The 24,723-nt window shown below is 51.5% G+C and overlaps 1 protein-coding gene across 1 annotated transcript; it reads right to left on the reverse strand.

The window, feature by feature from the left end:
* Positions 1-1,382: 1,382 nt before the first annotated feature.
* On the reverse strand, positions 1,383-24,723 carry FAM222A (family with sequence similarity 222 member A; the record flags this gene model as incomplete). The annotated part of the gene is made up of 2 exons (XM_080717653.1): positions 1,383-2,623; positions 24,642-24,723. 2 exons carry the CDS (start codon positions 24,721-24,723, stop codon positions 1,383-1,385), a joined length of 1,323 nt encoding a protein of 440 aa, XP_080573779.1.

The raw sequence follows: 24,723 nt of genomic DNA on the forward strand, positions 1-24,723 counted from the left end.
GAAAGAGCAAGGAACTTAGAGATGGCGCGGGGAAGCCACCCCCAGACCAGCACGTGCAGTGGGATAAATGGGCCAGGGGCTTGGCCTTGGTGCCCACTCTGCTGCTGTGTGGACCGCTCTCCAGGGCTCTGCCGGCCCCCTGCCCCACACCTCAGTTCAGACGCCCTGGTGCAGCACACAGCCTGCGCACCGTGCCCTGGGTCCGTCTGTGCGCTGGGACACAGACCAGGACCACAAGCTGCTCTGCACTCAGCAGGCGCGGGAGGGAGGTTCTGAGCCTCCCGGGCTCCGGGCAGGCGGCCGCGGGAGGAGGTGGCTGCTACCCCGAGGGAGGAAGACCCGACGAACAGGAGGGAGCTCCCGGCAAGCTGACAGCTGAGACACCATCTGTGTTTTCCTTTTTTTTTCTTTCTCTTCGTTTTTAAAACAATATAGTGCACACTGCACTTCTCACAGTAGAATATAATGGTCAATTTTAGTATAAAAAACATTCTCAGAGATTTGTAAATGCACTTAGTGCTTGAGCAGGCCTTGGAGATACAGTACCGCTTTCGGGGCGTGGGCGGGGGGCTTGGGGACAGGCCTTGGAAGGTGGTTTGCAGGAAAGGAGTTGGATTGGGTCTTCCAATTAAAATCGGCAGGTTGGCCCCTCACTGGCTCCCAGGGGACCCCCTCCCCCATAGAAGGCAAGGTAGGGGGGCCTCCGAATGGGGTCAGAGCTTGCGGGCCCATTGTTGGCCCCGATGGGGCCTTTGTGCGAAGAGGAAAATGGGGCCCTTCCCCAGGACACAGAAACCGTGATTAAATATACAAATCTAGGGCGTAAGTGGTGTCTCCTGGGACGAGGCGCCCCGTGCAGGGCACAGCCCGCACCTCCGTGCCCAGCAGCCCTGTGAGCTATACTGGAGGGCAGGGGACCGTGGAATGGGGAGAGATTCTGTTAGGAAGGGCGGGGAGGGGAGAGCCCAAAGGGAGAGGGGAGAGCCCAAGGGAACAGGGGACTGGGAGTCCTGGGGCCTCCAGGACCTTGGGGTGGGGTGGTCTTTGCTGGGCTAGTCGGTGGGGGGCCACTCTGGGCCCAGTAACTCCCTGTGGGCCCCTTCGCTCCTGTTTCAGGAGACAGCTTGTGGCAGGAGGCCCAGGTCTGTGCCCCCTGACTCTGGGGCCTCCCATTCTTCCCACACCCTCCCAGGCCTGAGCCTCTGCACTGGAGACACGGAAGAGCCATTCCTATGTGGTGCGGCCGATCTCCCTGCCCTGCGGCCCGGGTGCAGGGAGGGATAGATCTCGGCCACCCCAGGCTCTCCCAGCGCCCCCACAGCCGTCCGCCCGCCCCAAGGGCGCGCTGTCCCTGCGTCCGTCAGTGGGTCCGTGGGCAGCCCTTATCTGTAGACAGGCAGGCGGATGTGGGCGTGCTGGTGGTCGAGCAGCCGGGGCACCGCCACGGTCTCATAGCCCTTGCCCAGCATCTGCTCCTTGATGCAGGGCGGCCGGATGTCATTGATGAGATACTCCAGAGACTGGAGGCTGCTGCTCAGCACCGACGTGTTGCACACGCTCTTGCTGGGCAGGCTAGAGAGGGCGTCTGCCGGGGGTGCCGCCAGCTCCCGGGCCGCCGCGGGGCCCAGCTCCGTCACCACAGCCGCTGCTGCCGGGTTGTAGCAGTCGCTGGTGGGGGTCACCAGCACGCTGTTCCAGGGGGCGGCAAAGTACTGGCCCACGGTGAAGCCAGGCAGCCCCACGCCGCCACAGGCAAGGGGCGAGCTGCCCGCCCGCTCAAAGGCCCGTGCACTGCAGGCTTCCGGGGACTTGCTGGTGCTCCCACCATAGACCCGCAGAGGCTGCGGCTGCGGCGGTGGCTTCTGTGGCCACAGCAGGTAATCCAGGCCGCCTTCGCCATATCCTGCGGGCTTGGCCCCCGCCAAGGTCAAGGCCGGCGCGGCTCCCTGGCCTGGGTCTGTGCCCTTGCGGCAGTCAGGCAGCCCGGCAGGGGCTGAATAGGCCATGCTGGGGAAGCTGGGCGCCGGGCCGTGTTTGGCAGGGCTGGGGTGGGGGACGGCCACGCCCTGGCAGGCAGCACCTGGGGCCTGGCACTGCTGGTTGAGCTGGTAGAGGATGCTGTGGATGGAGGGCAGGTTGGAGGGCGGCAGGGCCAGGCCCCGGCCGGGCAGCGGGATGACGGAGGCAGCTGCGGGCAGGCCGGGCGGTGGGGCGGGCGGCGCCTCTGGTGGCTTGGGGTATGCCAAGGGCCCCAAGGTGCTGGGTGCCGGGTAGGGCGCGACGCCCACCTGCACGGCGGCGGGGGACAGCTTGGTCCTCTTGCCCTCAGCGCTCTTGAGCACACTCTTGACGGGCCCCGTGGGCGCAGCGCTGGAGACGGCGGCCTTGACGACGGCAAGCAGCCCCTGGTAGCCAGCGGCGTGCTGCGGGTAGGGGCTGTAGCGCTGGCCACTGGTGTCGTAGCCGTTGACCGTACGGCTGAGGTGCTTGTGCTGGGGCACACGGATGTTGGTGGGGAAGATCTTGATGGACAGTGGGCTGTTGGCCACCTTCTCTGCGTAGGCATCCAGCTCGGCCGGGCTGGGGTAGCGGGACGAAGGCATGGAGCTGGCTGCCGTCTCACCTGCTGGGACAGAGGTACAGTGAGAGCACTGCCAGCCCGTCCCTCTTACTTTAGAGGAGAGTGTAAAGTATAGAAAACGAAACCCGCATCATCAGCTTGGTGAACTGTTGCTAAAGGAGGAGGGGTAGGTGCCACTGGTCCCCAACCAGAGTCACGCCTACGGCCATCCCAGCTTCTAGCTACACAGCCCGCTGAGCCTGGCAGTCCCTGGCAACAGTCTCCTGCCCTGCGCTCACTGCACTGGGCCTCCTTCCTGCTGCAGGCCCTCCAATGTATCTGCGGGGGTGGCACCAGCAGCCCCACTACAGGGGGTTGGGCATGGGTGGGCAGGGTCCTTCTGAGTGCTGAGATTCTGCTGTTCACAGCCCCCAGCAGGGTGAGAACTGGGTTTTGGTGCTGGCCAGGGCTGAGCAGATTCCTAATTATGGAGCTGTATGGCCCTGGATGAACTGTTTGCCCAGCCAATCCTCAATTTCCCCACCTGCAGAGTGGAATGGTGATTGTGTCAGGTCTGCAGGGGCGAGGCGCACAGTAGGTGCAGGGAGATGGCGACTCCCAGGGGCCTTCACTGCTCTGGACCGGTTTCCCCATCTCTAACGTGGGGTGATGCTGATGCTACTTCCCAGGGTGGCTGTGAGGGCGAGGGTCAGCTGGGCTGCTTGTGTTGATACCTTCTGCAGAGGAGGGGCTCAGGTAGGATTGTCACAGTGGACCGGCCTCTCTCCTTTCCCTATCCTTCCAGAGCCTCCCCGCCTCTGGGGTTCACAACTGAGCTGAACAAAACAAGCGCTCCGGCAGTGCCTACCCGGCTGGGGCCGCACGACCTTCTGGAAGGAGTGGGCATCCCAGTTAACTCCCGAGGCCAGGGCAGAGGGATGGGGAGGCAGGGGAAGCCGGTTTCAGGCAGTGGTGAGCCGGCAGGGCGGAGGCCAGGCAGGATGTCCAGTGGGCACTGTAATAACCCGGGAGCCCGAGGAGGCCGTGGCCAGCACAGAGGCCTCTTCCCAATGGGGCGGGCTCTCACCACGCGGGGTGCACTGGCAATGTCTGACGTGTCTGCCTGTCACACAGCTGGGGGTGGAGATACTATTGGATAGGACGGGAAACTGCCGAACCTCTCACGATGCGCAGGATGGCCACCGCGGACAGCCGTCCAGCTCCAAGCATCCGCAAGGCCAGTTGGAGAGCCCCGCCCAAGGGCAGGGCAGCCATGGAAGGTGTTAGGCAGGGGAGGGAAGGAGGCGGCGGCACCGAGCTCCCTTCAGATCCTAGGGCAGTGTCCTCCGGCCTCACCTGGGCCGGGCAGGTGAGCCCACTGTAGGTCTCCGTCCCTGACCCTGCCTGGGGCAGCCCCCTCCTAAGTGGCCTAAAATAAACTCAGTGTGGAGAATGGAAATGTCACTTTGGCCAACGGGGGAATCTTTCTCCGAGATTGGATTTAAACTACATTATACAAGCAATTTCATGGGCACTTAGCGCCGCTCGGAGAGTCCCGCAAAAAAAAAAAAAAAAAAAGGGACCGGCTCTTCATTTGCCAGCCATAAATCAGCAGTTGCTATAATGAGCACAAAAATGTCACTTTTATGCAATTTTACAGATGAACAAAACTGGTGAAATTAGCTGTGGTAACCTACTAGAGTCAGCAAAAGCAGCTGCCGGGGATATATCTCTGTGTGTGTTTCTGTTCCTCTGACGTCTCTTCCCGAGCAAGTTCCTGCCATTGTGGTGTGAAAACTCATTTGTCCTCACCATTATACTTTCATTTGGAGTTTATCTTGAGTATCCAATGAGCCACCAACTGTGAAAATGATTAAATCTACAAAATCTATCTAACGGATGGAATAAATTAGGTGTTTAAAACATTGAGGGGGGGGGGAAGCAATGTAGAAGTATGTTCCCAGGCCCTGTTCACTGAAGTAAGGGGCGCCTGCCCCCACTTGGCGGGCAGGGGTCCCCGAGGGTGGCGCGGCCCCGCTGGCTCCCCTGAGAGCTCATGCTGGCGCCAGGTCCCATGACCAGCAACAGTGACAGTGGGGAGGTGTTCCCGCCTCCCAAGTAAGGACAGAGACCGTGGCATCTGGTGGTCCCTGAGCCACTCGAGTCATGAGAGGATAAGGCGTGACGGCCTGGCTGAGCCCGAAGGCTCGGAGTCTCCGCTGCCCAGAGACATGCGTGGGGCCCGTTCACGTGAGGGAAGGAAGGTGATTCGGAGCACGCGCGGCAGGGCGTGGAGCGGGGACTCCCAAGCTCTCCCGCTTCCTAGCAGGACCAGAGTCAGCCCTGGGCTCCAAGAGACAGGGCGGTGACTGGCTGGTGGCCCCCAGCCAGAGACAGTTGACACTGCTGGTCCCTGGCCTCACACCTGGCCTAGTCATGGGGTCCAGGGATGGCAGCTCCTGCCCCATACCTGTCTCCCCAAAGGACCTTCTTCTCCCCGCATCCTGGGCAGCCTGTTCTACCAGAGCTCAGTAGAGGCAGCTGAGGGCCAGGTCACCTGGCCCAACTCCCACTTGGCGAAGGCTCCAGCCGTCCCCTGAGGGCCTCCAGGGCAGGTGCACAGTCAGTTTGGGTGAGGATGGGGGAAAGACCTCCTGTGGAGGGCTAGAGAAGCCACCAAGGGCAGGCTTCTTAGCAGGGAGGATGGGGCTCCGGAGGGCAAGGAAGGGGACGCACGGGGAGCTCCCGGGTCTGGATCAGAAGTGGCTCCCTCGCCCTGCCTTGACTTCCCAAGCCGGGCTACGGTACCCACAGGAGCCATCGACACCTGGGCTCCACGGCGCCGCGAACCTCCACACGCTGGCCTCGTTGACTGCTCCTGGCCCGGCAGGCTCTGCTCCCTGGCTGACTCTGTCCCCACTGCCACAGGAATGACGAGACTGTGCGCCGAGCCAGCCCATGCCCAGGCCTCTCGGGAGCCTCCCTGCTGCTCCCCCTGTGCGGGCCTGCAGTACGCGGCCCTGCCCACGTGGGGCGGGCATGCAGTGGGGGGGCAGTGGCACGAGCCCCATAAGTGAGAGTTAAGCCGGTCTGATTGTCTAAACCACGTCTCCAAGTTCTTCAGCGTGACTGCCGACACTGCAGTCTAATTTCCTCCACTTGATGCTGCCTGGCTCAGCCACTCAAGTCTCCTGAACAGGCTCAGAAGTGCTGCCCTGGGACTTTCACAGCGAGGCTGTGACAGCCGGCGCGGCTTCTGCCTCGAGTGTTCCCTGCTCCTCCATCCCTGGACCCAGCCACCAGGAGAGGCCATGTGTGGGCGGACAGGCGTCACCTACCAGGTGCACAAGCCAGCAAGATGTGCGGCTGCCCCTACGCAGCCCCCAGGGAGTTGTCGTCCCCCGTGCCCTAAGTTTTGGGGTGATTTGACACTCTGATTTCATGGGAAGCAGAAGAGCAGGCATGAGGGACTGACTGGCTGGGTGGAGGGGCACCTGGCTTGGATACAGTGCCGGTGATTGCCTAGGCATCCGCTGAAGGTGCTGAGGCGGGGCTTGATGGTGCACACCGGTCACCCCAGTGACCTGGGAAGCTGAGGCAGAAGGTCACAAGTTCAAGGCTAGTCTGAGCAACTTAGTGAGACCCTGTCTCAAAATGAAGAATAAAAAGGGCTGGAAGTGTGGCTCAGTAGCAAAGCACCTCTGGGTTCAATCCCCTGTATCAAAAAATAAGTAAATAAAACCAAAAGTTTTATTTACACGTGTTCTGAGCAGGAGGGATGGCAAAAGCGGAGGCGGGCAGGTTTGGGGACACAGTCGGCGACGGCTGGACAGACGGCACTGGCAGGTGGGCAGAGGCTGGAAACACATCCCTGTGAAGATGGGGGTGGGGGGCAGGGAGGCGCGGCCGCCCAGAGGATGTTCACATTCATTCATTCATTTGCTGTGCTAGGGATGCAACCCAGGGCTGCACACGGCTAGGCAAGCCCTCTGTCGGTGAGCTTACAGCCCCAGCCCAGAATGTGCACATTTAAAACAATGCTCAGGACACTGGGCAGGCCAACCACACACCTGTGGGCAGGACGGGCCGCAGGCTGCCAGCGTGAGCTAGCAGGAGGCGGAGCAAGGGTCTGTGCGTCAAGACCTAGCGCCAGCCGTCCCTGCTGGGTCCGTTCTCTCTCTGACACGCCTGCCCTTGATAACCCAGATCTCACTGGTCCTTGGAGTCCACGGGAAGAGCTGCCTGCCATGCTGACCACCACGCACATCACTCTTCTGCTCTGCGCCTGTCTCCCCAGCCCTCGGCCCTGGGAACGCGGGCACCATCCCCAGGTCCCAGGACCTGATCCAAAGTGCTAAATGGGACTAGACGAGACCGTCTCCAGGCAGGTGTCCACTCTCCACGGTCCCCGCGGGCTCGGCTGAGATGCCCCAGGCTGCCCATGCTGTAGCTGAAGAAACCCGGAGGCTTCTGAGGGCTGGCCCTGCTCATTCTTTCCGCCCTGATGTCTATATAAACGTGCTCAGGCCAGAGAAGTCCCTGTCTGGGAGGCCACCAGGCAGAATCAGAGCTGGGGTGTGGGCCACTGTGAAGGGGCTGCCCTTCCCCTGCTCTGCCTCTGCCCACGGTGTCCCCAGAGGCTTGCAGGGAAGCTGGAAAGGCTGGATGGAGGTCACCGCCATTAAGTTAGTGTTATGGGCCTTTTACAGGTACGTTAAATGGACGTGGTTATTAGCGAGTATATTAAACCAATTAAAGCCAGCCCTTTGAGTGGGATTTATTTCACCACAGGGAGCCTGGGGCGGGCCTTGGCCCCACTGCTCCTTCCAGAAAAAGGGAGGGGCCCGGAGGGGGAGGGGCTCTACCGTGGGGACCGTGGAGTGGCGTGAAGGGAAGACGCAGGAGTCAGGTGACAGGGTTGAACTGCCCTGCCGCTCACTTGGGCGGCTTGGGCAGGCCACTTCAGGTGCGCCCTCGGCTTCTCCCAGAGGGGAGAGGGGATGTGGGGGTTGTGGAAGTCACGTGATGCAGCCAGAGGGAGGCAGGGCAGGATGCCAGCCTAGAATCCCTGGTTCTGCACTCCATGATTCCCTACTGGAGGGTCGGGCTGCTCTGTGCAGCCCTCTACCCTGGGGACGTGTCCCTGGACTGGCTCCGGGAGGGCAAGATGAGGCCAGGGCTGGGGTGGCGGGCAGCAGACCACCCCTGATGGCCCGTGGCCCCAGGCTCCTACTGACTCCCAGGGCAGGACCCAGGACGGCATCCCCCAGTGACCTCAGGTGCAGGTGGCGCACTGAACGGAGCAGGTGCGCAGCGGGGCTGCTCCTCTCTCACTACCACCTCCTCCACGAGGGCCTGCCGGCCGCACTGGGGTCCAGGCCACCTCAGGACCAAGGGGCCCCTCAGGCACAGGCCTGACCCCTCCCGTGTCCCCTCCACTGTGACCTCTACCCTCGGAGGCCACAGCCTCCAGAACACTCATTAACGCTAGCTGCGGTGGCAGCAGCAGCACCCGTGGGAGGCTGTGGGCGGGGCGGGGAGGCTGCTGGCCGAGGCACCGGCCGCTCCTGCCTTCGCCACCAATAGGGGGCCCTCAAGGGAGTGAGCACAGTCACTTCCTCTGTTCCCCTGGAGGAAGGGTGAAGATCCAGTGATAGAATGCGCGTCAGAAGGCTTGATATACGGTAGGTGCTCAGAAAATACCGGCCACCTTCCTTCTAGCTCTTTCTGGGCTGGATCAGCAGTGGAGCCCGTGGTTCTACATCCCTCTTCTCCAACCTGCAGCTCACACGCACACTTGCTTGGAAGCTCAGGGCCGGTGAGTGGAGACACGGGTTGTGCTGACATCCAGGGACGCCCTGCACAGACCGTACCCACACACGCCTTGCTCACCCCGAGCCCTGGGGTGGTGGAGCTGTCCCTGTACCTGGGGCTGCGGTGCGCTCACCCCTCCCTAGCCTGATGCTCCTGCTCCTCACCCCTGCCTCAGTTTCTCTTGCCTGGGCTCTGTCTTTGCACCTGGCTCCTGGCTGTGTTCCCCGTCCTGGTCCCTGCTGGTGTTCCCTGCCCTGACTGCAGCTCTCACTGTCAGCCCTGTCCTCATCACAGTTTTGGGCCTGCTGCCTCTTCCCTCTCCTGGCCACTTGCTGCTGTCTTTTTTTTTTTTTTTTTGCATACCCGTGTAGCCTCACTCAGCTACCTGTCCCTGCTTAGCCCAGCCTGTGGCTCCAGGGGCTCCTCCCCTCTGGGTCTCACCCTTTCCCACCCACTTTAGGCTTCCTGCCAGTCCTCCTGCTCTCTTTTTTTTTTTTTTTGGTGGTACTGAGGGTGGAACCCAAAGACGTTCTACCTCCGGGCTATACTCCTAGACTTTTTTTTTTTTTTTTTTTGGGAAACAGGGTCTCACTGAGAGCCTCTCTAAGTAGCTGAGGCTGGCTTCGAACCGGTGCGATCCTCCTGTCTCAGCCTCCCAAGCGTGGGGATTACAAATGCGCGCCACCACGCCTGGCCTCTCCTGCTCTCTTTCTGCAGCCACATCTGTGGCCCTTTTTTCTACAGATGGTTCACGACAAGTGTAGAGGGCCACTTGACTTGTGGCTTGTCTTGACCTTTTAAGCTTCAACGTGGCCCACCTTGTCCTTTCCTTTGTGCCTTTTCTCTCTTCCTGGAAGTCTTTCCCACTCTGAAGAGGATACTTGCCGTCATTTTTCTTCCATGAATAGTATGGGTTTTGCTTTCACCGTGCTAAGATTTCAGTCTGGCTGGGATTCCTCTGTGTATATGGTGTGAGGCAGGGCTCCACTATTACTGTGGACGCCCAGCTGTGTTGGTGTGAAATAGGGTTCCCACAATCCCTATTTTGTCCTCAGCTGGGCTCATGTGTGTATGAATGTATTTTTAGGTGTTCTGCCCTATCCTCTGTTCCTCTGTCCCAACCTTAAGCCATGGTAGTACATATTCTTTCCCTAACCTTGTACTTTGTCAAAAGTGCCTGAACCATTCTTTGTCTCCCCCCTCCCCCACTGCAGTCCTGGGGATGGAACCCAGGGGCATTCTACCTCAGAGCTATACCCTAGCCCTATTTTTTTTTTTTTTTTTTTTTTTTGCGAGTCTGGGGATGGAACCCAGGGGCATTTTACCTCTGAGTTACACCCCTCGCCCAATTTTTTATTCTTTATTTTGAAACAGGGTGTCACTGAGTTGCTGAGGGCCTCACCAAGTGGCTGAGGCTGTCCGCAAACCGGGATCCTCCAGTCTCAGCCTCCCAAATGCTGGGAATTACAAGCATGCGCCACCACATCCAGCTTGCCCCCCCCCTTTTTTTTAAATCAACTTCAAAGTCAGATTTTTTTTTTTGGTATGGTACTAGGGATTGAACTCAGGGGCATTTCACCTCTGAGCCATACCCCCAGTCTTATTTTATTTTTATTTTGAAACAGGGTCTCACTGGGTCGATGGGAGTCTCACTACTTGCTGAGGCTGTATTTGAACCTGCGATCCTCCTGTCTCAGCCTCCCGAGTACTGGGATTATAAGTGTGCACTACCATGCCTGGCTAAAGTTAACTTTTTAAGTTACACACACACAAATGATTAAGATACAGTGATCAGACTGAATTTTCCCCATATTAAATATGTGACGACACATGACATATATCTAAGTTTATTTAGATTTTTTAAAAAATATCATTGAATAAGCTTATATTTTTTCCAATAAAGGCAATTTTTGAGAGTTACTAGGGATTGAATCTAGGTCGAGAGGGTTCAATAGGGAGCTCGGAGGAGCTATACCCCAGTCCTAATTTATATTTTATTTGAAAGTGGGTCTTGCTAGGTTGCTGAGAGTCTCACTACATTGATAAGGCCGGTCTTGAACCTTCAATCTTGTCTCAGCCTCCCAAGTACTATGATTACAGGCATGTACCATCATGTCCAGCTTCCATAAAGATAATTTACATCTTTCACCAATTTGTTTTATTATAATTTAAAATTTTATACCATTACCATAGATGAATAGGACAATTTATTGTCCAAGGAATAAACTACCAAGACTGACTTCAGAAAAAGGGAATCTGGCCGGGCGTGGGGGCACAAGCTTGTAATTCCCGCTCTTGGGAGGCGGAGACGGGAGGGTCACGCAGGTTCGAAGCCAGCCTCGTGGCTTAAGAGACCCTGTTTCCAAATAAAATATAAAAATAGGTCTGGGAGTGTAGCCTGGAGGTAGAAGGGTTCCATCCCCAGTACCACCAAAAAAAAAAAAAAAAAAAAGGGAATCTGAGTAGACTTATAAGAGATTGAAGCAGGAATTTAGATATTAGATACAACCCACAATTTTAAGCTCTGATTGGGATGGATTCATTGGTGAATTCTATCAGGCACTTAACATAGAAATATTACCAGTTCTTTATACAGGAACTCCATAAAGAGAAGAGGAGGAATATTTCTGCAGCAATTCTGTGATGCTAGTATTTCCCTGATACCCAAACTGAAGATATCTTCCTCTCTCTCTCTCACACAAACTACAGACCAATATTCTTTATAAATATGGATAGAGAAATCAACAAAATACTAGCAAACCAAGCCCAGCAGCATATAAAAAGAATTATCTGCCATGAACAAGTGGGACTTACCCAAAGAACGCAAGGTTGATTCAACACCAAAAACTCAGTTGATGTGATACAGGCTGGCAGAGTAAAGAGAGTCACCACACGGTCCTTTCGGTGGACGCAGAAAAATCACCTGCCCGATCTGTACTTTCAAGTTAAATACACAGACTGTGCAAAATCCACAGCTCGTGTCACACTTAATGGTAAAAGACCTAACGCTTTCCCTCTAAAAGGAGGAAGAAGACAAAGATACCAACTCTTACCCCTTCTCCTCAACACTAGGCCGAAGGGAATTCAAGTACCGGAGCTATCAGACAAGAAAAAGAAGCCACAGATATTCATAACAGAAAGCAAGACAAAAAACCATCTTTATTTGTAGGTGGCCAAAAACCATTAGAACAAACAAGTCCTGCAAGGTTGCAGGGTATAAGACCGAGATGACAAAAATCAGCTATATTTGTCCACACGCACACAGAATGATTTAAAAGTGAAATTAAGAAAATAACTCTGGGGCTGGAAATGTGCTTGAGCAGTAAAGTGCTTGCCAAGCACGAGCCAGGCCCTGGGTTCAATTCCCAGCACGAAGAAGAAAGACAGCAATTTCGTTGACATCATCAAACAGAATACTTAGGAATACATTTTAAAGGATGGGCAAAATTTATTATCTGAAAGTTACAAACCAGTGTTGGAAGCCGGGCAGGGTAGCACATGCTTGTAATCCCAGTACTTGGGAGGCGGAGACAGGAGGATAGCGTAATTCAAAGGCAGCCTCAGCGACTTAGTGAGACCCTGTTTCCATATTAAAATATGAAATAGGACTGGGAGTATAGCCCAGAGGTCGAAGGCCCCTGGGTTCCATCCCCAGTACAAAAAAAAAAAAAAAAAAAATGACGAAATCATTTAAATAAATAGGAAGGTATCCTCATGTTTATGAGTTTAAGACTTGTATTAAGGTGGCAATACTCCCCGAATTGATCTATAGACTCCATGCAATCCCTCTCAAAATCTCAAGCTGGCTTCTTTGCAGAAATTGACAAGGTGATCCTAAAATTTAAAACAGTCTTGAAGGACAAAGTTGAAGGAGTCATGCTTTCTACTTTCAAAACTTCCCAGCCGGGTGTGGTGGCACACGCTTTTAATCCCAGCATTTGGGAGGCTGAGACAGGAGGATCGTGGTTCAAGAACAGACCTTGTTTCAAAATAAAGAATAAAAGGCTGGGCGTGGTGGTGCATGCCTGTAATCCCCGCGCTTGGGAGGCAGATACAGGAGGATCGCACAGGTTCGAAGCCAGCTTCTCTGGCTTAAGAGACCCTGTTTCCAAATAAAATATATATTAAAAAAATAGGCCTGGGACGGTAGCCAGGAGGTATAAGAGTTCCATCCCCAGTACCACTGAAAAAAAAAAAAAAAGAATAAAAAATAGGGCTGGGGGTATAGCTTGAACGTAGAATGCCCCTGGGTTCCATCCTCAGTACCACAAAAAAAAAAAAAAAAAAGAAAAGAAAAGAAAAGAAAAGAAAAGAAAAAGTTCCTGGAAAGTTACAATAATCAAGACAGCGGTGCTGAAATAAAAATGGACATGTAGATCAATGAGAACCCAGAAATAAGCCATTTGTCAATGGTTTCAAAACAATGTCATGGGGGAAGAGACTGGTTTCAACAAGTGGTGTAGAGACAACTAGATATCATCATGTAGAAGGAAGCCGCTGAATCCTTTCCTCACACCATATACAGAAAATAACTCAAAATGGATCAGAGGCCTTTTTTTTCTTTTGGTGGTACTGGGGATTAAACTCATATCCCAGTCCTATTTTTTTTTTTTTTATTTTTGAAACAGGGTCTCACTAAGTTGTGAAGGGTCTTGCTAAGTTGCTGAGGCTATCTGTGAACCTGCAATCCTACCTCAGCTTTTCAAATACTGGGATGACAGGCGTGTGCCACCATGCCCGGCTTGCAAAGCTGCCTTCAAATACCAAAAACAATGAGACAGGAGGATCACAGGTTTGAAGCCAGCCTCGGCAATTTAGCGAGGTTCTCAGAAACCTCGGGAGACTCTGTTTCCAAATAAATAAAATCAGGCTGGGGGTATAGCTCGGAGGTAGAATGCCTCTGGGTTCAATCCCTAGTACCACCAAAGCCAAAATCAAAACCAAAATCAAGTGACATTTTGACTTCATCAAAATAAAACCACAAAGACTTTTGTGCTTCAAAGGATCCCATGAAGAAGATAAAGACAAGTACAGACTGGGAGAAAATATTTGTACACGTGTCTATAATCTAGAACTTGTATCTAGAATATATAACTTAATATGAAAAAGATAACTGAATTAAAAATTGGACGGAAGAGTTGATACAGATATTTCTTCAAAGAAGATATACAAAGATGCACAACATCTTTAGTCATTAGGGAAACGCAAATTCAAATTACTTGAGCTATCACTTTATACTAAGACGGCTATAATAAACAAGCAAGAGGGTAACAGTGTTGGTGAGGGTGTGGACAAGCTGGAATCCTCGTACACTGCTCGTGAGAATGTGAAACAGCTCAGCCATTCTGGAGAACATCTGGCACACGCCACATGCCAGCTGCGGTGACCACGTGGTCTGGCATAATCCACTCCTAGCTAGACACACAAAAACGAAAACATATGTCCACACAAAAACTTGTACATGAATGTTCACAGCATTATTTATAATAGTCAAGAAAGTGGGGGAAAGCCCCAACTGCCTATCGGTTGGTAAATGGATAAAGAAAAGATGGAATATCCATCAGCAACAGGATGAAGTGCTGACACGTGCGTCGACATGGATGAACTCTGGAAATGTTAAGTGAAAGAAACCAGTTATAAAAGATCACAGATTTCAGAAGTCCGTTTTTATGAGATGCCCAAAACAGGTAACTTTTGGAGACACAAGACAATCTAGAAGTTGCTTGGACTAAGGAGTTGGGGATAAGGGGAAATGAGTACTAATAGGTTTGAGGGTTCTTTTTGGGGTGATGAAAATGTTCAGAGTGAGGGGGTGGTGAATTGGCTCAGAATGGCATGGGGTTGTAACTATCTTCTGTATTTCTATCTTTTTTAATAAACTTCTTTAAATCTTAAAAAAAAGAAAGAAAATGTTCAGAGTGGTGTGTCTATTTAGTAGCACGCTGTAAGTGGGTAAACCCTAGGGTGTGTGGATTATACCTCACTACTCAAACAACAGTAGCGGTATCTTTGTAAAAGCTTTTTTCTGCCAGGCACAGTGGCACATGCCTGTAATACTGTAATACTGGAAGTATATGGAATGTTGGGGGTACTTGGAAGACGGAGACAGGAGGATCACAGGTTCGAGAATAACCTCAGCAACTTAGCGAGACCCTTGGCAATCTAGCAAGACTGTTTTAAAATAAAAAAAAAAAAAGGACTAGGGGTGTAGCTCAGAGGCACATTGCCCCTAGGCTGGCTTGCTGCTAGCTGTGGCTATAATGTTCTGTTGGAACACAGCCACGTCCCTTCACTTATGGGCTTCTAGGGCTGTCCTCCTGCTAGAGAGTGAACATTCAACACGTGAGACTGTGTGACCCGCAAATCTGAAAATAAATCTGTTCTGCACAGGGAACGGCCGCTGACCTCTGCTGGAGAATACAACGGTGTATGCGCGCTGCTCTGAGATTCACGCTCTGCTGAAGTCTTTTCTCTTGGGGTTTCTAGGTAAAAGAATCTTACTCCTTTTAGATCTTTATGCCTCTTCGTTTACTTTTCCTGTCTTGCTACGCTGGCTAGGCCCTCCTGCAGTGGAGACATGCAGTGACCTGGATTCTGTTCTTGCTGATGCCACTGACACTCCGGTTTAGAGGTAGTGGATTGTGACCAGATGCCCTGATGACGAAGATTGCCCTCTGCCCTCTGGGCGGCGCGGAGCTCATTTTCCCTAGTTAGGGCACGGCTGACCCTCCCCCAGGCGGCCGCACCAGACTTCCTCCCAACCCCAGGGCTGCACTCAGCAACAGCTGTGTAATTGAATCCGCTGTACTGCCCAAGATTGGTTTTTAATTTTATTGGAATTTTAAATTGCCCTTTTTTCTTCCGTATTTTATTAGTGTGGCTGGACACAGCAGCCTCTGCAGGAATGCTCGTGGGGCTCTGGTTCCCCGGGGCAGAAGCCCAGGCCCTGGGGAGGCGAGGTGGGAGCTGGGATAAGCGGCTCCGTGGTCATCACTGAGCACGAGAGAGGAGCAGGGAGCCTCCTGTGAGGATGGATGTAAGGATGGAGCCTCCTGTGAGGATGGGTGCGGGGCGGGGCTCCCCTGCCCCGAGTGGGGCGGACACGGCTGCTGGTCCCTCGGGGTTCTGTCCCTGTTCATCTTCATGTCATATCTGAGGAACCTGAGGCCCAGCGTTCACCCGCCACGTGCCTGCCCCTGCGCATTCAGGGGGCAGCCAGGTGATCCCCATCGACTGCCTCCATCCCCAGTGCCTGGCCAGGGAGGAGGACCAGGGGCACAGAGGCTGCAACCTCACCCAAGGGCCAGCAGAGGACGGGGAGCTCCCATCCGGCCCCCAAGCCCCCACCCCGGGCCCCCACAGCGTCCCTGTGGGACTCTGCACAGCCTGTACTTTTTTTTTTTTTTTTGGTGGTACTGGGGTTCCTGGAAGCCCGTCTATCTCCGGGCTACACTCCCAGACCTATTTTATTTTTGGAAACAGGGTCTCCTAAACCAGCGCGGCTGGCTTCAAACCTGCGCGATCCTCCTGTCTCTGCCTCCCAAGCGCGGGGATTACAAGCGTGCGCCACCACGTCTGGCCAGCCTGTACTTTTAGCAGTGGGTGACTCAAAGTTTTATGTATCAACACCATGATGAGAAAGCTAAATATCTAAGATTAGGGAGGAAGGTACTAGGTGTCTGCAATACACAGGCTCTGTCCCAGGGGTGGGCAGATCCTTTGTGGGACCCAGGACTCTGACCAGCTCGGAGGAGATCGAGGCTTGCGGCGGGGGAGGGCAGGTGGACTTTTCCTCTTTTGGAAATCTTTTTTTTCCCCAGGTTACTTTCTCTGGTCATCTGGAATAGGACACCCACCCAGGCTGCTGGATAAACAGCTGGCTGCATCCTCAGCTCTTGGAGACAGGACCTGTGGCTACCAGTTGTCAAGGCCATGTTTGTGGTCCGGCAGAGACCTTTCTCCATTGGTGGGAAACGCAACACTGCCCTGAACTGGGGGCCAGCTCTTCCCGTCCTGGCTCTGCCCGGGCAATAGGTCTCCAGCACCCAAGGGCCGTGCTTGGGGTGAAAGGGCAGGAGGCTCCTGGGCTCGGGGTCCAGGCACTGGCTTATCTCCTTCCTGTCTCCTTCAATTACAGCAGAGTCTGTGTTTTTTCCAGTAAGTGTGGTGATGCCAAAGGAGTCGAGTGGCCATGGGAGGAGGACACCTACGGTGGCCTCCGCGCTCTCTAGTTCAGCCTCAGCGCAAAGCCAGCGAGGAGCCCTGGCTTCCGGACAGCCCCAGCAGAGGTTAAGATGCTCTGACCATGAGGCAGTCAGCTCCACTTGGATAAATGTATTTTACACAGATACCTATACACAAAGATGTTTAGAGTAGTGAGGCTAGGAACAACCTATATGCCCATGAACAAAGGGATGGTTAAATAAGTAATCCTTTAATCCAGGCAATGGAATACAATGTGCCTGTTAAACCCCTAAACAAATAAGGAGTTCAGACTGCCAGGCACAGCACAGTCAGGGAGATGAGGAAGAAATGGAGAAAAGATACCATGGTACAGACTCCTGAAACAGCCAGCAGCGGGTGATCCCCCAAAGTGAGGCATGCCCTGAGTCGCAAAGCCTGAACCCTTCATCTGTAGCAGCAGAAGCAGGGGTGCACTGACTGGTGATGCATTCAGAACAGAGGAGGTGGGGGTTACACAAGAGATCACGCCAGTGAACCACACCTGCAGGAACCTATCTGTCTCTGAGGCCTTGGCCTTTCCTCAACCTGAACCTGGCCTATTTGCCCACTTTCTCCAAAGGTAAGCAATCCATAATGAGTAAATAGGACCTAGAGCCAGCCCTAGTGGCATGCCTGTAACCCCAGCACTTGGGAGGCTCAAAGAGGAGGATTGCAGGTTTGAGTTCAGCCTCTGCAACTTCATAAGATCCCATTTCGAAGTTAAAAAAAATAAAAAGGGCTATCTCGTACTTGGGGTGTTTCAACCTCTGAGCTATACTCCTAGTCTTTTTTTTAACTTTTTAAAAATGTTGAAACAGAGTCGGGCGTGGTGGCGCATGCTTGTAATCCCCACGCTTGGGAGGCTGAGACAGGATGATTGCACAGGTTCGAAGCCAGCCTCAGCTGCTTTAAGTGACCCTGTCTCCAATAAAATATAAAATAGGTCTGGGAGTGTAGCCTGGAGGTAGAAGGACTGGATTCCATCCCCAGTCCCACAAAAAAAAAAAAAAAAAAAAAAAGTTGAAACATGGTCTTGCTAAGTTACCACTCATTGGCCTCAAACCTGCAAGCCTATCTCGCCTTCCCAAGTACTGGAATTACAGATGTGTGCCATAATGACCAGCTATTTATTTATTTATTTATTTATTTATTTATTTATTTATTTATTTATTTATTTTGTGGTACTGGGGGTGGAACTCAGAGGCTTTCTACCTCTGGGCTATACTCCCAGACCTATTTTTGGAAACAGGGTCTCACTAAGTTCCTGAGAGCCTCACTAAGTAGCTGAGGCTGGCTTCAAACCTGTGTGATCCTCCTGTCTCAGCCTCCCAAGTGGGGGGATTACAAGCGTGTGCCACCCCGCCCGGCTTCACAATATATTTTAAAACAAAAGAAAGATAAAACAACAAAACCACTTCCCATCAGAAGACCATAGATGAGATGAAGGGTGCAGCCAAACATTTTATGAATGAAAAAAAAAAATAGTGAGCAATTGTTTCTATAAAGCAATTATACAAAGCAGATATACAAGAGTAGAAGGAAAAAAAAAACTCATCAAAGTAAAGGGAGGCTGGGCATGGTGGTGCACGTTCGTAATCCCAGTAATGGGAGTCTTGAGACAAGAGGATCACCGGTTTGCGGGCAGCCTCAGCTACTTAGTGAGGCCCTGTTTCAAAATAAAAAATAGGGCTGGGGGGGTTGTAGCTTGGGGATAGAATGCCCTTGAGTTCAATCCCTAATACGTTAAAAAAAATTCCTAGTATTAAAAAAAATTCCTAGTACTACAAAAAAATAAAGAAAGAGAATGAGCACAGGGAAAAAATGAGGTGCTGAAAAAAACAGGAAGCAAAATGAGTAAAATGAGAAGAAAATAAGCAGTCAGGCTTGCTCAGAGGGAACATGGGGAAGACAAGCGAAAGACTGCCAGTACGTGCCCAAGTGGAGCCCCTCAGAAGGAACCCGAAAAAACCAAGCTTGCTCCAGGAAGACAGTACCATCCTCTGGGGGAAACATCCAAACAGGTCAAGCCCAAGACATGCCCCGTGACATAACTGGATTGGAAAGACTGAAACCAAGGGAAAGGAGGAAAAACTAAGCTCCACCGTCTCCGTGGCGGCATGCAACACGAGGAGAACAGGCCTACAAACCCTCAGGAAGACAAAGTGACCCACAACTTCTTTTCTTTTTCTTTATCCATTCAAGTAAAGGGCAACAAACAGATGATTGTGAATTTGGGGTGAGTCCAGGAGTGTCGTTCTCCTGAGGCCTGTTTCAGCAAACCACTGGAGGGCCACTCTGGGACGCTGGGATCAAAGGCAGGAGACCTGGTGGTGGGCACTGACTGCATTTATCCAGGAGACTGAGACGGCCGCACAGGCGGGTCCTGGGGATGTAGCCAGGCGTTACCATTCTAAGCCCTGAGAATACAGCAACGGTGTCGTTCGATTCCCGTCTCAGCCTCTCAAGTACTGGGATTACAAGTGTGTGCTACCACATCCGGCCACATCTTCTTTCAAGTACTTATTTTAAAACTCTACAAGATGCCGGGCGTGGTGGCGCACACTTGTAATCCCTGCGCTTGGGAGGCAGAGACAGGAGGATCGTGCTGGTTCTAAGCCAGCCTTGCCGGCTTAAGAGACCCTGTTTCCAAATAAAAAATATATAAAAATAGGTCTGGGAGTGTAGCCGGAGGTAGAAAGGTTTCCAGGAACCACAGTACCACCAACCAACCAACCAACAAACAAACAAACAGACAAAATCTCTACAAGATGCACAAAAATCAGTATATATTAGGTCAACCAAAAAACTTCAATAAATTACACAGAAGTAGAAATAGACAAGATTCTTTGATCATAATGCAGAATAAAATGCTAGAAATCATAAAACATAAAAGGTACCTTCTACTTAAATAAATGGGTGGGATTCAAATGAGTCTTAGGTTAAAGAAAGAATCAAAACCCAAAGTATAAAGTCTCTTAAAAATAACAAAATTGAAGCCCGGCGTGGTGGCACACGCTTGTAATCCCTGCGCTTGGGAGGCAGAGACAGGAGGATCACACAGGTTAGAAGCCAGCAGCGCTGGCTTAAGAGACCCTGTTTCCAAATAAAAAATATATAAAAATAGGTCTGGGAGTGTAGCCCGGAGGTAGAAGGGTTTCCAGGAACCCCAGTACCACCAAAAAATAAATAAATAAAAATAAATAAAATTGAAAATACTACATATTGGAACATATAAAATACAGCTAAACATGTGGTCAGAGATAGCCTTAATTTTTCTTTCTTTTTTTGGTATATCAGTATAATGATGTAAGTCTTCAACTCAAGAAATTAAAAAAATCCTAGAGAGCAAAATATTTTAATAAAGCTAAAATTATCAATTAATGAATTAGAAACTAGAAAAGGGTCATTACTAATAAATACTGATGGTGGATCTTTGGGGAAGGGGTACATATAATATCATCAGCTAACCAACCCAATCAAGAAATATGGGAGGAAGAGCTGGGCTTGGTGTTACATGCCTAAAACCCCAGGACACAGGAGGCTGAGACTGGAGCATAGCAGGTTCAAGGACAGCCTCAGCAACTTAGCAAGATCCTATTTTGAAATTGAGAAATAAAAAGGACTGAGGGTGTAGCTCAGAGGTAGAATGCTCCTGGATTCAATCCCCAGTATTGCAGGGGAAAGGAGGGAGGTAAGGAAAGAAAGAAGGAAGGAAGGAAATATGGAGGAAAAAGCAGCAGAGTACAATGTAAGAGATAAGGGGGCCTGGGACCGAGTAGGACGCTCACTTTGCAGGTGCAAGGCCCTGGGAGAGAGGGGGGGAGGGGGAGGGAGGGAGGGAGGGAGGGAGAGAGAGAGAGAGAGAGAGAGAGAGAGAGAGAGAGAGAGAGAGAAGGAGAGAGAAGAGAGAAGAGAGAGAAGAGGAGAGAGAAGAGAGAGAGAGGAGGAGAGAGGAGAAGAGAGAGAAGAGAGAGAGGAGAGAGAAGAGAGAAGAGAGAGAGAAAGAGAGAAGAGAAGAGAGAGAGAGAAGAGGAGAGAGAAGAGAGAGAGAGAGGAGAAGAGAGAGAAGAGAGAGAAGAGAGAGAAGAGAGAGAGAGAAAAGAGAGAAGAGAGAGAAGAGGAGAGAGAAGAGAGGAGAAGAGAGAGAAGAGAGAGAAGAGAGAAGAGAGAGAAGAGAAGAGAAGAGAGAGAAGAGGAGAGAGAAGAGAGAGAGGAGAAGAGAGAGAAGAGAGAAGAGAGAAGAGAGAGAGAGAGAGAGAGAGAGAGAAGCCCTGGGTTCAAATCCCAGTACTACATAAACAAACAAATACAACTGGAAACCTAGATAAAATGGATAGTTTTTTTAGGGGAATAATAATTTAACAAACTCATTCAAGGAGCAGAACAGTTAAAACTAACCAATTATTAGAGATGAAACAGACAGCAACACCAACGACCTACTTACCCACCCAAGTAAATGCACTGGCCCAGACAGTTTCATGGGGGATCAACTAGCTTCTAAAGAGATCATCTCAGCTGGGTGTGGTGTTGCATGCCTGCAATCCCAGGACTTGGAAGGCCAAGACAGAGGATCACAGGTTCAAGGCCACCCTCCGCATCTTAGGGAGACTCACAGCAGCCTAGTAAGACCCTGTTTCAAAATAAACTAGGGCTGGGGTATAGCTCAGAGGTTCAATCCTCAGTACTATATATATAACAACAGCTGGGCGTGGTGGCGCACCCTTGTAATCCCAGCATTCGGGAGGCTGAGACAGGAGGATTGTGGTTCTCAGACATCCACAGCTACTTAGTGAGGCCCTTTGCAACTCAGTGAGACCCTGTTTCAAAAGAAAGAATAAAAAATAGGGCTGGGGGGTGTAGCTTGGAGGTAGAAAGCCCCTGGGTTCCATTCCCAGTACTAAAAAAAAAAAAAGAAGGAAGGAAGGAAGGAAGGAAAAAAGAAAGAAAGAAAGAGAGAAAAGGGATAATCTTTATTTATTGGGGGGAAGGTGGTTCAATAAAAAAACCTATTAATGTCATATTCATACTAATGGATTGAAGGATCGAAACCACATGCTTATCTTCATAAACACTGAAAAGTCATCTGGCAGAGTTCAACGTCCACCCTTGATTTTAATATTCCTTAATAAAATGGGAATGAATAAAGACAATCTGAAAGAAGAAGACTTAACCTTAAAATACCTGCTCCAAAGGCAGCATTTTCTTAATGAGAAAATTGAGGCGCGACAAAGCAAGAACGTCTATTAGCACCATGATTTTCATTGTTCTAGGGATAGTAGCCAACTCTGTTTTAAAAAAAGAAATTAAGGTATAAAACAAGGTAGAAGATAAAATTATCGTTAGCAGTGGTAACTGGAGAACCCAGGAGACTAACCTGAAAAGTGATTATAAACAATGAAAGAATTCAATAATGTGGAAGAAGAGTCTTCGTGGAAAAAAAAAAAAGTATCCATTTAGAGAAGAAAAGACTAATAAAAAAGTTAACTATCCAAACGGAAACATAACCCAAAATGTGCCCAATCTAAATGAGGCAAACAATAAAACGAATAGAAAGACACAGCAGGTTCTTAGAGGTGGTGAGAGCGTCGTACAAATAACATTTCTTCCCAGACCCATCTTTAAGTGTAATGTAGCCCCAGAAAAAAATGCTAACAGGATTTTTGATTTTGCCTGGGTAAGTAGATTCCGCAGTTCAGACTGGGGGGCGGGAGGTGGGAACAGAGCAGCAAAGGAAATTCAGAAGAGAAGGAAAATAAGGAGCAATAAACTCCACCAAACATTAAGATGTTGATATACCTGCTACAACATGGCAGGCCTTGAGAACATTACACTTGGTGAGGGACGCCACGCACAGAAGACGCACACAGTGCGTCTGCCCTCCATGAGGGCTCAGGATTGGGGATCCACTACGAAAGAAGGGGCGGGGGGCAAGAGGGCCGCCGCTGCTGGGACAGGGTCCCTTCTTGTTAGGAAAACTTTCGTTAGAAAATAGTAGTGATGCCGGGCGTGGTGGCGCACGCTTGTAATCCCCGCGCTTGGGAGGCAGAGACGGGAGGATCGCGCAGGCTCGAAGTCAGCCACGCGCGCTGGTTTAGGAGACCCTGTTTCCAAATAAAAATGTAAAAATAGGTCTGGGAGTGTAGCCCGGAGGTAGAAGGGCTTCCAGGAGCCCCAGTACCACACACAAAAAAAAAAGAAAAAAAAATAGTAGGGATGATTGCACCATTCTGTGAATAAACTAAAAACCACTGGTTGTACACTTCAAATGGGTAAGTGGTTTGTAAATCATATCTCAATAAAGCTATTAAGTTTTTCAAATGTATTACAACACTACAATAATAAAAACAGCATTGCGCTGATATCTGAATACACACCAGAAATCATGAAACAAAGATTTTGTATATTTACATGTTAGGATATTTTGATATATGTTTATGTATAATTTTTTTGTTTATTTATTCACTCTTTAGTACTAGGGATTGAAACCAGGGGCATTCTACCTCTGAGCTACACCCCCAGCCCTTTTTAACTTTGAAATCGGGTCTTGTTAAGTTGCCGACGCTGGCCTCGAACCTGTGGTCCTCCTGTCTCAGCCTCCCAAGGACTGGGATCACAGGTGTGTGCCACCACGCCTGGCCACACGCACACACCTTTGACCTCGTAATTCCATGTCCAGAAGTTCACTCAGTATGTTCGCATCTGTGACACACAGGGCTTATTGCTGCAGCGTCTGTCACGGCAGCAGGTGAGCAGATGGAGGACTGGCCCGGTAATCATGAATCAGCCTTGCTAGGGAACACTAGGTGGTGAAGAACAAGACACCCAAGATATACTGCAAGGTGACCATGGGAGGGGTTAACATGTGTGTGTGTGTGTCTTCCCTCCCTCCTTCCCTTCCTCCCTCCCTCCGTCCCTCCCTCCCTCCTTCCCCCACCAAGGACACATAGGAGGCTGACATTGTTGGCAGCATCTGGCAGAGGGCAGGCTTGTGTCTGAACATGGCTTCCTTCCTTTTGAATACTGGATAAAAATGTTACCTGTCTACAGATATCTAAATATTTAAAAGAAAAAAAAGTAATAGCGTAGGTGCAGCTATCAACGGCAACTGGCCCTGGACCACAGGGCAGAAGCAGCAGGGAGGGGTGGGGATGCGGTGCGCTGCAGAGGGCTGTCCCCTTCCAAGAGGCAACAGGACAGCTCAGCTCTAACCAACCACTGTGGTATGGTGACACAGGCCTACTACATTTTTTCAAAGGCACACTGAATCCAAAGTCTTAGGCAAAGTGCCTTATTTTTTTTGCGATACTGGGAATGGAAGCCAGGGGCATTCTACCTCTGAGCTACACACCCAGCCCTTTTTTGTGTGTATGGGTTTGGGGATGGAACCCAGGGGCATCTGGCCTCCGAGCTACATCCCCTGCCCTATTTTTAATTCTTTATTTTGAAACAGGGTCTCACTGAGTTGCAGAGGGCCTCACTAAGTAGCTGAGGCTGTCCGTGAACCGTGATCCTCCGGGCTCAGCCTCCCGAATGCAGGGATTACAAGTGTGCGCCACCACGCCCGGCCTAAAGTGCCTTATTTTTAAGTGTTTCTATGTACTTCAAAAAAACTCCTGTGGTTTAAAAACAAAAGGCGCGGGGGGGTGGGGGGGGGTGTCAACATTCTGATGATTCGAGGTGGCCTTTGGAAGTCACCAACAACAGTTCCCCAGCTGGGAGCATAAAGGCAGGGGGCTGTGCCTAAGACCTCCGAGGCAGGGAGGAGCCCTCCAGGCTACTTGTGCCTGGACCCTGTCACACTTTCTGTTGATGAAGGAAAAGGAGGGGGAGCAGGGCAGGGCGGGGGTGCGGAGCCAGTCAGCTCAGGGAGGGGCCATCTATGTGGAGGGAGCCCAGGGCCTGCGGCAGGGCTTGGGCCTCGGCCTAGAGGCCTCAGAGAACAGAGGACTTCAGGGCAGGGCCACGAAGTGAAGGGTATCCTTAGCCAGGCCCCGGGCTGCAGGGGACTGGAGAACAGAGGAGGCTGGGGAGGGGGCTCACTCACATTTGCGCAGCTCCAGGCTCTTGCTCGGGCAGGCCAGGGGCTGGCCCGGAGGGTTCTGGGTCCTCTGCAGACAGGCCAGCAT

This window comes from Muscardinus avellanarius (genome assembly GCF_963383645.1).
Source record: "Muscardinus avellanarius genome assembly, chromosome: 21".
Taxonomy (NCBI): Eukaryota; Metazoa; Chordata; class Mammalia; order Rodentia; family Gliridae; genus Muscardinus; species Muscardinus avellanarius.